Genomic DNA, 15,627 nt, shown 5'->3' with positions numbered 1-15,627 from the left:
TTTTTTTTATTTTTTCCTCTTTCACATCAAATTTGTTTTGTTTTTGTTTATTTTTCAGATTTAAACATTATTTTATTTGGTCATTTTCAAACATTATTCAATGGAAACAAAGATCATTTTCTTTTCCTTCCCCACCCCACCCCACCCCTCCCATTGGTTTTTATTGAAAGGAGAGTAAGGTATTACATTCAAACAGATTTATAATTTCATTGATTCAGGAGATCACTTCAAAGATACAGATTGCAATTCATTGATGTCTGCTCAGACTTTATGACTATTATCCATGTCCTCCCAAAAGTCTGACATAGGGAATCATTTGAAGATGCTTGGCAATAAAGAAAGTTGATCTGTATTTTAGAGTTTCATATTTCCCTGAAACACTAAGTTAAGGAGGATGAACCAATGTTGTCTTCTCACTTTCTTTGTAGAAAACCAGCTGACCTGCACAACCTGGCCCCTGGGACTCATCCGCCATTTCTGACATTCAACGGGGATGTCAAAACTGATGTTAACAAGATTGAAGAGTTCTTGGAGGAGACCTTGACCCCGCAAAAGTAAGGGGATATTTCTTTTCCAATATTCATGAAATAGGGGGTGGTGAGAAAATGGGTTTCCATACTGAGATCAGGATAAATGTCCATTATTATGTGTCTGCTTTGCAAAGGGTATTCATCCAGTTTGGTTAGGTCAAAAACTTACAGTAAATGAGGTCTCTCTCTTCTCAAAGAAAATGCTTAAGCTTCCCAGACAGGTCTGTCAGTCGCCAAAAAGACCCAGACACAGAGGAGGCTCATAGACAAATACCTGCTCCTTGATAAGGTAAGTCTTCCACTTCATTGGGAATAGGTGTTCTACCTACTCCATCCACTCTTGATACCTAGCATTCCATGAACGGAGAGCAAATTCTTTCATCACACTTAGAGATTAAAAAGTTTAACATACAAATACCCACAATATATCATCATGGATTTGAAATAATAAGACCTAAATTCAATTTGACCTCAGAGATCTACTCACTGAGCAAATTATTTAACTTTTCTCTATCTCAGATACCTCATCTATAAAATGATCTCACCAGTGGCTTCTCATCCCAAATCTATTTATCCTTATGGCAGTTAACCATTGACTTTAATTCAAAATCATATGTAAACCATAAAATGATGTATTTCAAATGTGCACCCTTAGAGCTAGAAAGGGACCAGACCTCACCTAATTTAACCCTTCATTTCACAGTAATGCCTTTATGGTATAGTGGAGAGAGTTCTCACCTTGAATCAGCACTCTAGATTTCAACTCTTAACATTGACACCCTGGGAGAACCTGGGCCAATCATATAGCTTCTTCGAAAGCCTCTATTTCCATGTTTATCAAGCGCTCACACTATTTCAGAGCATCATTTTCTTTAAATATATTTTATTTTCACAATTATTTTTCGCAGCAATCAAGAGAGTCATTTTAAAGAATCAAATGAAATGAGAAAATGTATTTAGAGCTTTAAAGAAAGGCAGCATTGTAAAGTGGTTAGAGAATTCAACTCAGGAAGCCTGGGTTCAATTATGGCCTGGCTGTATTACTTTGTGTAAGGGATTTTGCCTTTGACCATTGACCCCAGGAAACTCAGATTTACAAATTACAGTCCAGTTTACTGACATTAGAGGATTTCCTTTTACTAATGATCTCATGGGACTCTTCTCTTCTCCTCCCACCAGAGTGCTCCCCTAAATAAAGAAAATGCTTATTATCAGAATGTAAGAATGTTTGAATGGATCAGACTGATGGATAAGAAGAGAACTGAAGAGTGTGGGTTAGCTGAAGATTACAGAAGGGAATGGCAAGGAGAGAAGAAAGAAAGGGACATCTGGAGATAGAAATTATATGAGCTTCGCAGTTTCACAATTAATGGTGAAATATATAATCAATTGTGCATTTAGTAATGTTTAATAACCAGCTCTCCAAAATATACACTTGACACAACGTACACATGTTCAATAGGTCCCTGTTTTATGCATCTAATATGTTCTAAGATGCTTTCCAGAAATTGAAAATGGTGTATAACAAATATAAAATAATAGCAAACTCCATTATTTAATTAATATTTCTTAAATGAACATACCTAGGCACTTTATGGCTTTTCTTAAGCTTATCAGAACTACCAGCATCACTACTCTTGTACTTTGGGACTATTATTAATAACTAAATGTCATCAATGAAAGAATGAGACACACTGCTCTGATGCAGACATGACTTGTTACAGGCGAGAACTCTACGCAGAGGATGATACGGGAGCTAATGTTTGGCAAAAAATGTAATGATTCACACTAATGTTTCTCAGAGCAAGAATGACCATGATTGGGTGAACTGTTGTGAGACTTTATACCACTTGGGAAAATAGCATAGATTTAGCTTGTCATTGAAAACGTTTATCTTATGTATTTTTCTGCCTTTATTTTTCTATGATTGCCAGTTTTGAATACTGAATCCATGTATGTTGAGCTCTTATAAAATGAGATCCTCTTGAATACAATTTTTAATTTTTAATATGCATTCTTAGGGGCAGCTAGATGGTACAGTGGATAAAATGCTGGGCCTGAAGTCAGGAAGACTCATCTTGTTGAGCTGAAATCTGATTTTAGACACTGACTAGCTGTGTCACTCTGGAGAAGTCACTTAATACTGTTTGCCTCAGTTTCCTCTTCTGTAAAATGAACTGGAGAAGAAAATGGCAAACCACTTCAGTATCTTTACCAAAAAACCAAACCAAACCAAACCAAAACAACAACAAAAAAAAAAATAAACCCTAAATGGGATCACAAAGAATTGGACAACAGAACAATAAAAATATATTATTAACATTGCCTCCATCACTTTCTTATCAACAAAACAACAAAGAGTGAGGATTTATAGCATTTGTTGATTTCCTAGATGTAAATTTTCACACTGAAAATTTAATAATTGACTCTTATGAGCCAATTTAAGATGCCTCCAACATGTGTTTGGGTATAATAGTAAGAGAATTGGATTTGGAGTCAAGAGTTAAGGTCAAATTCTGGTTCTGCAATGAAGTTTCCTCACGTCTCTGGCCTTGGTTGCTTCATCTCTAATATGATGGTATTAATCCAGAAAAAAACTCCAAGGTCCCTAGACTCTGGAGACTCTTGATTTCCATACCTGTAAAATGGAGATAATATTAGCATCAGCCTCCCAGTGTTGTGAGGATGGAATGAGATAATGATTGTCAAGGGCTTAGCATAGTGCCTGGCTTATAATAAGAGCTTCAAAAATACATTAGCTATTATTATCATTAATTTCATAGGCATAAACCTATTCTTCTTACTGAAAATATTTAATCAGTGAGAGAGCCATATATTCAGGCCAGTCTACCTTTCCCACTGCAAAATTACTTTACTGTATGAATTGAATCTTATTCCCTCCTCCTCCTACTCCTCCTCCTCTTCTTCTTTCTCTTTGTCCTCCTCCTCATGTCCTCTTTGGAGGGCAAGAGGATGTGGAGAGCCTAATTTAAAGTGCCTGGAAAACAAGCAAGTTTTGTGTTTAGTTTTATTAAGGAAAATAAGGTGATCCGTTCCTCCCAGCCTTCAGCTCTGAACCAGAGAAAAATGCCGTGTTCCCTCCAGCAGCTCTAACTCGAGGGAGCTTTGTTTTCAAGTTCTTGTTTAAGTTCTGTTTTTTAACAATCCGTTCTTTTGAACCACTTCCAAATGGCTCCAGCATACCACCAGACCTGCATCTACAAGGTATCATAGGACTTTCTATCTTGTGTCAATCACCAATCAAGGAACATTTAGGCAGTACTTACTGTGGTGCCAGGCACTATGCTTACTTTTCCTTAAAGAGCTCATATTTTATCAGTGGAGACAACATACACACATAGGATGGATTGCTTGGGCAGTGAAGCCTTTTACAAAATTCAATAATATAGCAAGCAAGCAAAAATGTCCGTGTGCGTTTATGTGTGTGTGTGTGTGTGTGTGTGTGTGATTCATAGAGAATAAATATATCTGATTGTGCTTTGGGTATCCTGGAGAGGGAAAGTTGCCTTGTAGTTATATCACACACATAATTAAAACTCACAGCTGACTTGATACTCATTTAGATTCAAATACAATACACAATACACTAAGGATACATGAGTTTTAGAGTGGAGAGGAAAGACATAAATAGACTGCCAAGAAACCAGAAAACAGCATGGTCCAGTGAAAAGATTTTGTTCTGGATTTAGAGTGGGAGGATTTGGGTTGAAAACCCAGCTCTATCATTTTTGATCTATGTGGGCAAGTCATTCACCTCTCCAGACCTCAGTTCCCTCATCTATAAATGAGAGAATTGAACCATAGAGATTCTGAGTTCTTTGTAGCACTACATCTAAGAGCCTGTGATGTCATGAGGACTTTTTAAAATATCATGTTTTTTTATCCTAAGACATGTTGAACCTCCAGTATTGGAGGTCCAGTACCTACGATGGCTTGACAACTGTTCCTGCACATGGATGTAGCTGTTGGCTCTCAATGCTACTGAGACACGTGTGTCTACTAAGTCTCCCTCTTGATATAACATAGCAGGGTAATGCCTGCCCATTCACAAATCGATAGAGAGCTTGGTGGCAGAGCTTATGACATGGATTCTGTTGCACATGCGGTGCACTCAACTCATAGAACTTATCCATTGTATTACCTATGATGCTATCTTCTTCTTATACTCTGATTGGTTGACAAGACTGTAAAACTCCAAAGGTGCAGTTTTTTAAAACCCTTACCATCTTAGAATCCATACCATATATTGATTCCAAGGCAGAAAAACAGTAAGGGCTAGACAATGGCAGTTAAGTGCATCCTAAAATCATGAAAGAAAGAGAACAATAAAAACTATGAAAATGAAGAAAGCAATTGATAATAAAAAATAAGATATACTTAATTGAATAGAAAAAATTGAGAAGAAAACCATTTACATAACATTTTATTCCGAATTTTCAGTTATTTTTTCATCATATTTTTCTTAGAAAATCTCTTTTTAACCGAGGGGGTAGAAACTCAGAAGAAAGAGATATGATCGATCACGTGGTTTGATGGGGATGTGATTGGAGTTTTGGCATTAAAAGATCACTCCATTGCAAATATGAAAAATAGGTTTTGAACCATGATACATGTATAACCCAGTGGAACTGCTTGTTGGCTTTGGAAGGGGGAAGGGAAGAGGGATGGGAAAAATCATGAATCATGTAACCATGGAAAAATATCCTAAATAAATAAATTTAAAAGAAAAAATCTCTTTTTAGGAGATTGTCCCATATTCTAAGGAAATTCTATATTTAGATCAGTACAATAAGAGACCAATCCAATAGTCCTTCTGCTAGCATTTGACAGGAATTATTTGAAATGTTATGGTAGATGTGAAAGTCATTCCAAGATATGGCAGTTGGGAACCTCTGTAAATTAGAGCTGTCTGAGAATTTTCTTTCCTGTGTTTTGTTTTTAATCCTTACTTTCCATCTTGGAATCAAAACTGCTTATTGTTTCCAAGGCAGGAGAGTAGTAAGGGCTAGGCAATGAGAGTCAATTGACTTGCCCAGGTCCATTCAGACATACAGTATCTAAGGTCAGATTTAAATTCAGGACCTCCCATCTCCAGGCCTGGCTCTCTAATCACTGAGCCACCTACCTGTCCCCTCACCCTTGCTGGTTTTTTATATGAATTGAATTCTCCTTGCCTTTGTTTAGGGCCTCTGATCAGTGAATCAGAGAATTATCTTTTTCATATGCTTTTGGGAAAGGGGTCAAGTTATGGGGGGATCTGCTGACCTACATGTGTTTTCAGAGATAGGTGGTCATTGGGGATGACCTCCAATTAATTTCCGGTCTCTTGGCTTTTGTCCATGTTCTCCCTTTTGACCTCTACTTCTTATTTGAAGAATTAAGAAGAATAAGATGGTGAGTTCTATTTTTAGTATGTTGAGTTTGAAATTTCTACTCCAGTTTGTGATATTTGAGAGGCGACTGGCATTAAGAATATGAAGGTCAAGCGAGAGATTGGGCTGGATAAGCAGATCTAAAAATTATTTTGAATAATAGATGGGTGAATCCATGGAAGTTGGTGAACTCACCAAATGAGGGCAGTATAGAGAGAAAAGAGGAAGATCTAGGGTAGACCTTTGGGAGAGACTTATGATTAATGAGCATGACTTGGAGGAAGATCCACAGAGGACCCCCAGGAATGGTTAGTCAGGGAAGAAGACAGCCAGGAGAGATAATGTCATTAAAACTTAGAAAGTAGAGAGTATCAGGAGGAGACGGTAACTGATAGTATCAAATGCTGCAGAGAGGTAGAGAAGGATAAGGATTGAGAAAAGGACAATGGGTTTGGAGCTAAGAGATCACTGGTGGCTTTGGAGACAGTCATTTCAATTGAATGATAAGGTTGGAAACCAGCCTGAAGAGGGTTTAGAAGAGTGAGAGAAGGAAAAATAGAAGCATAGAATGAAGATGTCTCAGTTAATAAAGGAATTCAGTTATTAACGGGAGGAGAGATAAAGGGCAAAAGCTAGAGGAAATGGTTGATTTAAGTGAAAGTTTTAAAAAGATGGAGGAGATGGGCATGTTTATAGGCAACAGGAAAATGGTAAATAGGGAGACGTTGAAAATGAGCATGAGAGTGGGGCTGACAAAGCAATCTATTGGAGAAGACAGGACAGATTGTGATCAAGGGTCCATGTAGAAGAATTTGCCTTGACAAGGAAGAGATCCACAGGGCTTCATGTGACAGAGGTGAAGATGAAGGGAAAAACATCTAGGTGATGAGAGATAAGGAGAAGTGGCAAAAAGAAAGTCATTAATGAACAGTCTCAATTTGTTTGATGAAATATGAGGCAAAACGTCTCCAGTTTAGGAGGTGAAGAGAATAGGTACCACAGAAAGCTCAAGGAGGAGAGATGAAAAGGTTTATCATTGGAGTTTAGTTTGTCCCATTTGGGGGTCTCAGTTTCCTTCTCTTCAAAATCAGGAAGCTGGGCTATATGGTCCAACTCTGACGTCTTATGTCTTTTGTTCTAACATTCCGTATTTTAAATTCTCTACTGGCTGTATATTCTATGCCTACCAATATTTTGTTTTCTAAGTCCCTTCTAGTTTTGACATCCTAGATTTCTGAGAAATTACTCTAATGGGCTATTTTGTAAATTTCCCCCTTGAAATAAAAATTCTACTGTCAATGACTCATACATGGGCTACAAACTTGTAGTTCCTAAGTTTAGATATAGGTTTCACAACAATCTGCTTTTTCATCCTGGACTAATCTTTGTCCCTCCATTTCTCAGATATTTCTACCCCATCTTCTCATCTATCAAAATTCCAGATTGGAAAGAAAAAAACAATTTTAAAAGCAATCTATTGATCCAAAGTGCAGAATAACATTGATGCCAACAATTGCATTCCCTTCCCATCAGCAGAAATAATAGTTTATAGTCCCATCTTCTTCTATTCCAGGTACCCCAAACTGGCTGCTAAACACAGAGAATCCAACACAGCTGGGATTGACATCTTCTCCAAGTTTTCTGCATACATTAAGAACACAAAGAAACAAGATAATGCCTGTGAGTAATGCCCATATTTCAGGACCCTGGTTTTTGCATACATTCCAACATCTTTGTTTCTTCCCATCCCCATTTGTGAAATCTATAGCAAGTGACATTTGATATTGATGCCTCCTCTTTGCTTTTGTTCACTTTCATCATTGGCACAGACAAAGAAGTTATTAGGGAAACATCAACCTCATTTTTTAAATGGCTGAGCTCAAAAGAGGGTTTGTGGCCCTTCATAGTTGAATAGTACAATTAATACAATGCTAAGGATTCTCCAGTTCTGACGTAACTTAAGCTGGTAAGCTTGCCGAGTATCAGAGAGCATAATGTAGAGAAGCCCATTTTGCCTTTTGTGGCCAATGCTTTTAGAGTGATAGTTTAGGTCTGGAAGAGACATTAGAGGTTATCTAGTCCAGCAGTTCTCACACTTTCTTTGGACTCAGAAATCCTTTAATCTATTAAATTATTGAGGACTGCAAAGAGCTTTAAGGGAATTATATTTATCAATATTTTTCATATTAGAAATTAAAATTGATGAAATTTTAAAAAAATATTCATTTAAAAACAACAACAGTAAGCCTGATTTTAAGACATAAAAGAAGCAAAGGCTAGGCAAATTGGGGGTAAGTGACTTTCCCATGGTCATATAGGTAGGAAGTGCCTGAAGTCAGATTTAAACCCACATCTTCCCAAACCAGGCCTGGCACTCTATCCACTATGCTACCTAGCTGCCCCTTACATGTTAAGACAAATAACATTTTAATTAAAAATAACTATATTTTCCAAAACAGAAGAGTGATAAGAGTGGCACTGTTTTACATTTTTGGAAATGTAAATTGGAAACTGTTTGTTTACCATCAGTGCAAAACTCAACCTAGTTGTTACAGGATCAATCATGAGATGTGGAATAAAATTTTCAGATTAGCTATTTCATCACCACTTGTGTTTGTAGCCAAACATTCACATCGGTACAAGCAAAAGATAAACTTTAGCCATGTGTATAGATTCATTTATTTGTAATGCAAAATTATAGTCACATGGTTGATATATTAACTCAGTCTTCATGATTGTGGCTAAATTTTTAATCCAAGGTCATCTAGCTTCTATGAAAAAAGCACAAAAAGATCTTCATATTATGAAATTAGTTTTGATCATACTGACCCCCTGAAAAGGTTTCGGAGACTCCCAGAGAGTCTTCAGACCACACTTTAAGCTCTGTTGATATAGTCCAATTCTCTTTTCTATTTACTTTCTTCATTTTATAGATAAGATACTTGATTACAGGGGTGTGTTGTTAATTAACAACTGACTTTTCAGAATAAAAAAAATGTAAGCATGACACAGTTTTAAGTTTAATTCACATTATTACCATTCTGTTCATCACTTTCTTTTTTTTTTTAAACCCTTACCTTCCGTCTTGGAGTCAATAACAGTATTGACTGTGTATTGGCTCCAAGGCTATGTATTGCTCCAAGGCAGAAGAATGGTAAGGGCTAGGCAATGGGGGTCAAGTGACTTGCCCAGGGTCACACAGCTGGGAAGTGTCTGAGGTCAGATTTGAACCTAGGATCTCCCATCTCTAGACCTGGCTCTCCATCCACTGAGCTACCCAGCTGCCCCCTTCATCACTTTCTTAAACCTGGACAATCAACCGAAGAGTAAGTCAAGCCCTGACAGCAGCCTTTGCTTATTTCTGAGGTGTAAATGTTTACACTGAAAATTTAACAATCAGGCTTTTGAGAGCCTATACAAGTTGGCTCCAGCATACGCTTGGACTTGAAGCACAGAATGGTTATGGCTGGTCGAAAATGGCATAAGATAATAAAAATGGCAGACCCGGGATTTGAGCCCAGATATTTGAATTCCAAATTCATTCTGCCATACTGCCATGTGTTCAGAGTTTCTTAGAATGATGAACAAATCATCATGACATGAGAGGTGAGGGCAGGAAAAAAAGGCCATATTAGGACACTTGATTTATACTCACAACTCTATGGCTAATACCATGGCTAGAGATAGATCTCTTCACCTCTCTAGATAGGAATTTAATGTCTCTCCATACTATTTGGAAGATATTTGACTGGAATATGGCTTCTGACCAACCATCTCCCTGGCTCTGTGCTTCGTAGCAGAGTGTCTTTGGGAAGATTTTTCCTCTATCTCTAACCCTTAGTTTCTTCATCTGTAAAATGAACATGTTGAATTAGATCATTGCTGAGGTCCCAAGAATTCTGTGAGTCTCATTTTTATTTCCATTTCCTGTTAAGAGTTTCCTTCCTTCATTTCCTCCCATTGAATTTATTTTGTTATTCCATCTTGTCCACAGGGAAACATTCAATGAGGGAGTATTTTGGCATAATCAATTAGCAAATATTTACTGACTGCCTATTAATTGCAAATCATTGTGTCATATTCAAGGAAATATAGAAGAACACTGTCCTTGAAGGAGCTCACAATGTAGAACAGAAATAATGTAGTTAGAGAAGTAGGTGTATAAGATGAAACCTCTGTTATTTTTCCTTTGTTTTTCAACAGGACCAGTGATATCATGGGGTGATGTTTTGACTTCTTCTCCAGGTCTTTTTTTTAATAGATGAACTGAGGCAAAAAGAGATAAGTGACTTGCTTATGGTCACAAAGCTAAGAAGTTTCTGAGACCAGATTTGAACTCAGAAAGATGAGTCTTCCTGACTCCAGACCCAGCACTCTTTGCACTATGGTGCCACCTGGCTTCCCTACCTGAGCCATAGTTGGTGCTTAAAAATGCTCATTGATTGATTAATAGATGCTCTCTATCCTGACATTTTTTCCCTAAGCCTGACATTCCATAATTCATAATATCCTTTGTTATTTCTCTGCAGAAGGTTTTTTGTTTTTGTGTGTTTCTGTGTGGGAAGGGATTTGTTTTTCATTGTTTGTTAAGAGTTCCACTAGGATGGGCAGAAATGTAAGGATTTGCCTTCTGCATTGTTGGAGCAAGCATCCAAATTGATTAGGACAGAGTCCCTTATATTCTTGATTGGAATTCACCAGGTAACTTTGGACAAGTCACATCCCCTCTATGAGCCTTCGTATCAATCATCTAAAAAGTGAAGAGGTTAGACATGCTGATCTTTCATCACTGCCAGACTATGTTCTAATAATAACAATAATGTCGACATAGCACTTTATGGTTAGGGTTTGTTATATACTTGGTCTCATTTGACTGGTCTTTATTATAACCACCATGAACATTGTTAGTTTATATTCCATTATGTTATGTTGTTGCTGTTCACTCCTTTTCACTGATATCCAATTCTTTGTGACCTTTTGTGGGGTTTCTTGGCACTGGTACTGGAGTGGTTTGCCATTTCCTTTTCTAGCTTATTTTTCAGACGAGGAAACTGAGGCATACAGGGTTAAGTGTCTTGCCCAAGGTCACACAGCTATTAAGTGTCTGAGATCAGATTTTAACTCAGGAAAATGAGTCTTCTGACTCTGGACCCAGCACTCTATCCACTGTGCTAACTAGCCATTGTATTATATTAGATATATGTTATGTATGATATTCTTATATTGCTATTTTCTTTAGAGATGATGAAATTAAGACAGAGAATTTAAGAAAATTTCCCATAGTGACAGAGCTTACAAAATACAGTCATTCTTCTGCTCAGAGACTTTCAATGACTCCTTGTCTCACGATGATTTCAATTTGAGCTCCTCATGGTAACATTAAAGACCATCCATGTTCTAACATCAGCCTCTTTTTCTAGCCATTCCTATCACAATTATGCTATATTCTGCTGCTATCAGAATGGGTCTACTATTCGGTTCCTCTGACACACCCCACTCTTTTCCCATCTCTGCCTCTCCACATGTTATTATCTCTATCGGCAGTGTCCTCCTTTCAATCTCACTTGTAATTCTAGCTAACCTTGAAGAACTAGATCACATTCCATCTTCTTCATGATGCTTTCCCTTGATACCTCCAACTGAAGGCTATGTCATAATGCCCATAGCACTGTCTTGGTGCCATTTTCAAGTTATTTGTATATTTGTCTCATTGTTTCCTGTTTCATTCCCTACTGGACTTTTTAAGGTTATTTCTTTAATTCATTCAGCAAGTAGCTATGTTTTAGGAATATAAATTTAGCAGCAATGTAGAGTCTCAGTGAGAGAGAAGAGGGAGACTGGAGTCAGAAAGACCAACTGGGAGGTTTTTCTAAAAGTCCAGGTGAAAGGAAATTATAGAGGGGTAGGTGTGAGACTGGAGAGGACACCTATGAGAGATGCCGTGGAGGTAGAGTCCATAAGACTTGGCAACTGATTAATTCTATGTAGTTGGCTTATGCCAGGTTTTTGTTCATTTTTAACCCTTTCCAGGGAAAACACACAACACTCTTCTCATTGTAAGCAGGAAAGAAGCTATTCCTTTCATTTTTCTTTTGGAGTACTTCATTCATAAATTTGGTCCTTTCACCTCTTCGGTTCACATCCAAGACAATTCATCTTTTGATATATTGGTCTAATATCTTTGAGACATCCACATTGTGCTCTTAAGAAACAATAGGGGCAACTCAGTGGATAGAGTGACAGGACTAGAGAGATAGGAGGTCCTGGGTTCAAATGTGTCCTCAGACACTTCCTACTGTGTAATCCTGGGCAAGTCACTAAACCTTCATTGCCTCACTCTTACGACTCTTCTGCTTTGGAACCAATACAGAGTATTAATTCTAAGATAGAATTAAGGTAAGGGTTTAAAAACAAAAACCACCAGAAAAATTTCCCACCCTTCTATGGTTTTTTTTTATTCTTTTGCCTGATGAGATCTTCAGGTGCAGTTTGTAATTTCCCTCTTTATATTCAGGCTTATTTCTTGTATTACGTATATTAAAACATAACTCTTCTCAGGAACTCTGTAGACATAGGCTCTATCTTTCTTTGTTATCATTATTATCACCTGGACTTACTGTGATTATTTAACCAAGCTGCCTTCTCCTCTCAGACAGAATCCTTAGGCAAGTTGGAAGCCACTCAGGAAGAGGCTCAGCCTCCTATTTCAGGCTATTCCAGATCCCCAAATCAGACTATAGGCTTCATGTTTGTCCACCAGTCCAACTTCTTGGCTTGTTCCTCTGCCTATTGGCTAATCTTTTCCTTCCCTTTATGCTGTCAATCAATAACCACTATTAAAAAGATCATTATTTTGGTAGCATTTCAATTGAATTAAACTAAAAGGAGCATAAAATATAAAATCATTATATTCCATTCAACCCTCCCTCTACCCTCACCCAAGGCAGGAAAAGCCACCTTCAGGGTGGTTATCCATTTCCCCAGTAGCTACAGATTCCCCAGATGAGATCTGGGTCACAAGATTGTAAGATTTAGTATCTGGTCATAAATATCTTGGCACTCAGTAAAACTGGAACTACACTTGGAAAACTATCACACAATCCTTTAACCCATTGTCTGTGCTAATATTAGAATGTCCATGGAAACTTCCATTGCTTCTCATGGTTGCAGCAACATGAGTAAATAGGATACCAGGATGCTGAGACCTGGTTTTTGATATGTCCTCCTGCTACTTGCTGAATGGTTGGAGGAAGAATTTTCTTCCATCTGTATCTCCCCACTGCCTCACTTCACCCTCATCTCCCAAATTTCTGTGCCTGAAGTCAAGGTAAGTATGAAGTGAAACTTTCCTGATGTTACCATGACTCTCCATGTTTCCCCATGTCTCCTTTACTTTCATTAAAAAAATAAAATATTTTATTTTGTTCAGTTCACAGAGACTTTTATATAAAAAACAATCATATGTGATATTACTGTGTTGCCCTGTTTCATTCATTTGTAGATACTTTAGAAAGTTTTATTATTGATTAAATGGTTGTGATTATTTTAATAAAAGTGTCAAGCATGGGCCCTCCTATAATTATATCATTTCTATGGAAAAGTTAGATTTGACTTAGGCTAAGCACCATTTCCAGGAACAAAATCCTCTTTAAGTGTAAGAAATTCTTGTAAATCTTTTTTCTCCTGATCTTGAAGTTCACAAAGTCCTCAGTTCTCAGAATTTCAGTTCCTATAAGTACATCCTTTAAGTATGTTACAATTAAATTAGAATAATTAGAGGTTTCACCAAAGAATCTCTTGACTGGGAATTTATTCATTCTTGGCCAAGTGCCTCTCCCAAAACATTTCTTTTAAAGAGGCCTTTCCATGCTTCTTTACCCTCAGAAATAACAATTATAGATTTATAGGAAACCCTGTAAGCCATCTAGACCAGGCCCTCATTTTGCAAATTGGGAAACTGTGACCCAAAAAGGTTAAATGACTTGCCTGTGATCACATAGGTAGCATGTGACAAAGCTAGGATTTGAACCCAAGACTCCTGATGCCAAAGCCAAGAACTCTTTCCATTGTACCACTCTACTTCTAACTTTTCTTCTCTTTCCTTTTGTTTGTCCTCTTATTGCCCTTACTGAAGATAAAATACACAAACCAATATTTCCTACTTTCCCCCTATTTATCTTCTTCATCCTTATTTTTCTTCTTCTCTCCTATCCAGCTTTAATTACTCATTTCCCCCTTTTCTTTACTATGGTCTATCTCACAGCTCTGCTCCTGCTGCAGGGCTCTGTGTGTGTGTGTGTGTGTGTGTGTGTGTGTGTGTGTGTTTGCATCTCTTCTTTTCCTTTCAAGTTCTATGTGGCATCTATCCGTACCAAGTTCTTACTGCTCTCCTTTTCTGTATCTTAGTGAAACTGGTTGAACGGCTACGTCTCTTAAAGTACAGTCATAAGACTTTATTGCCTTTCTCCTCTTCTCATTCTGTCAATAGCTATGTTGGCTTCTTCCTAATATGTACGATATACAAGGAAACACGTATATATGCAAGGGAAGCTAATTTAGTTACCCTTTTATCCCCATTGCCCAGAAGAGGAAGCCAAGACTCAAGATGTGGGCAGAAGTTTTCTCCCAATCGTCCTTTCTCCTCCACAACCCTCCCAAATTCACCAATGTCTGTTCCCAGGGTTTTAAGGAAAGTGATGGAGATGGAAAGAAACCTTCTTTGCTGTCACCATGCCTCTATATGCTCTATGTGTAGGATGTAAGGACAAATGTTTACCATTTTCCATTAGGACTTTAACAATTAGAGCTATTTAACAAAAAGAATGGAGTTCTGGGAGGGAGATGACTGTTGTCTAACTCTTCATCTATTTAGGATTTTCTTGGCAGTTACCAGGGTGCTTTTTCCATTTCCTTCTCCAATGTGCCTATAATCCTTGATATTGGGAAGGTAGAGGTTGGTGCATTCTTGAACGCAGGAGCTCTGGGATCCAGTAAAGCTAAAATTGATTGAGTATACACACTAAGTCCTGCTCTAATAGGGTGAGCAAACCACGTACCACTCTACTTCTAACTAACTTTTCTTCTCTTTCCTTTTGTTTGACCTCTTACTGAAGATAAAATACACAAACCAATGTTTTCTACTTTTCCCCTATTTATCTTCTGTAGAAGTAGGGGAGTGCTAGACTGCTTATGGAGGAGCAAGCTGGCCATGTTAGAAATGGAGCAGGTCAAAATTTCCATGCCAATCTGTATTGGGATCAGACCCATGAGTATCCTCTGTACTTCCAGCCTAGAGGAGATGAGAAGAACCAGTCGCTTAAAACAAAAATGAGAGAGGCTACTTAGTGAGCATTTCTGGAGGTGTTCAAGCATGCCCTTTACCTACCAGGAACACAGGATGGCATGGTAGAAGGAAAACTAGACTAAGAATCAGAATAATAGCCATGGAAAAGATCAGGAGGAATTGAGCTCCTTTCCATTAAAAGAGTTTAGAATAATTTGTTATTCAATCATTTTTCAGTCAGGTCTGACTGTTTCTGAACCCACTTGGGGTTTTCTTGGTAAAGATACTGGAATGGTTTGCCATTTCCTTCTCCAGCTCATTTTACAGATTAGGGAACTGAGGTAAGCAGTGTGAAGCGACTTGACAGGGTTACACAGCTAGTAGGTGTCTGAGGCCGGATTTAAACTATGGTCCTCCTGAT

General features: G+C 37.8%; 1 protein-coding gene across 2 annotated transcripts in view; it reads left to right on the top strand.

The window, feature by feature from the left end:
• CLIC5 (chloride intracellular channel 5) overlaps positions 1-15,627 on the top strand; it is a 254,156-nt gene that overhangs the window by 184,285 nt on the left and 54,244 nt on the right. For both annotated transcript variants that reach the window (XM_056818344.1, XM_056818345.1), the window contains 2 exons: positions 429-554; positions 7,497-7,603. In XM_056818344.1, coding sequence (XP_056674322.1) covers positions 429-554; positions 7,497-7,603 — 233 coding nt within the window. The remainder of the gene's footprint in view (positions 1-428; positions 555-7,496; positions 7,604-15,627) is intronic.

The sequence above is a fragment of the Monodelphis domestica genome, chromosome 2 (genome assembly GCF_027887165.1).
Source record: "Monodelphis domestica isolate mMonDom1 chromosome 2, mMonDom1.pri, whole genome shotgun sequence".
NCBI lineage: Eukaryota > Metazoa > Chordata > Mammalia > Didelphimorphia > Didelphidae > Monodelphis > Monodelphis domestica.
This window is presented reverse-complemented; position numbering and strand designations above follow the sequence as displayed.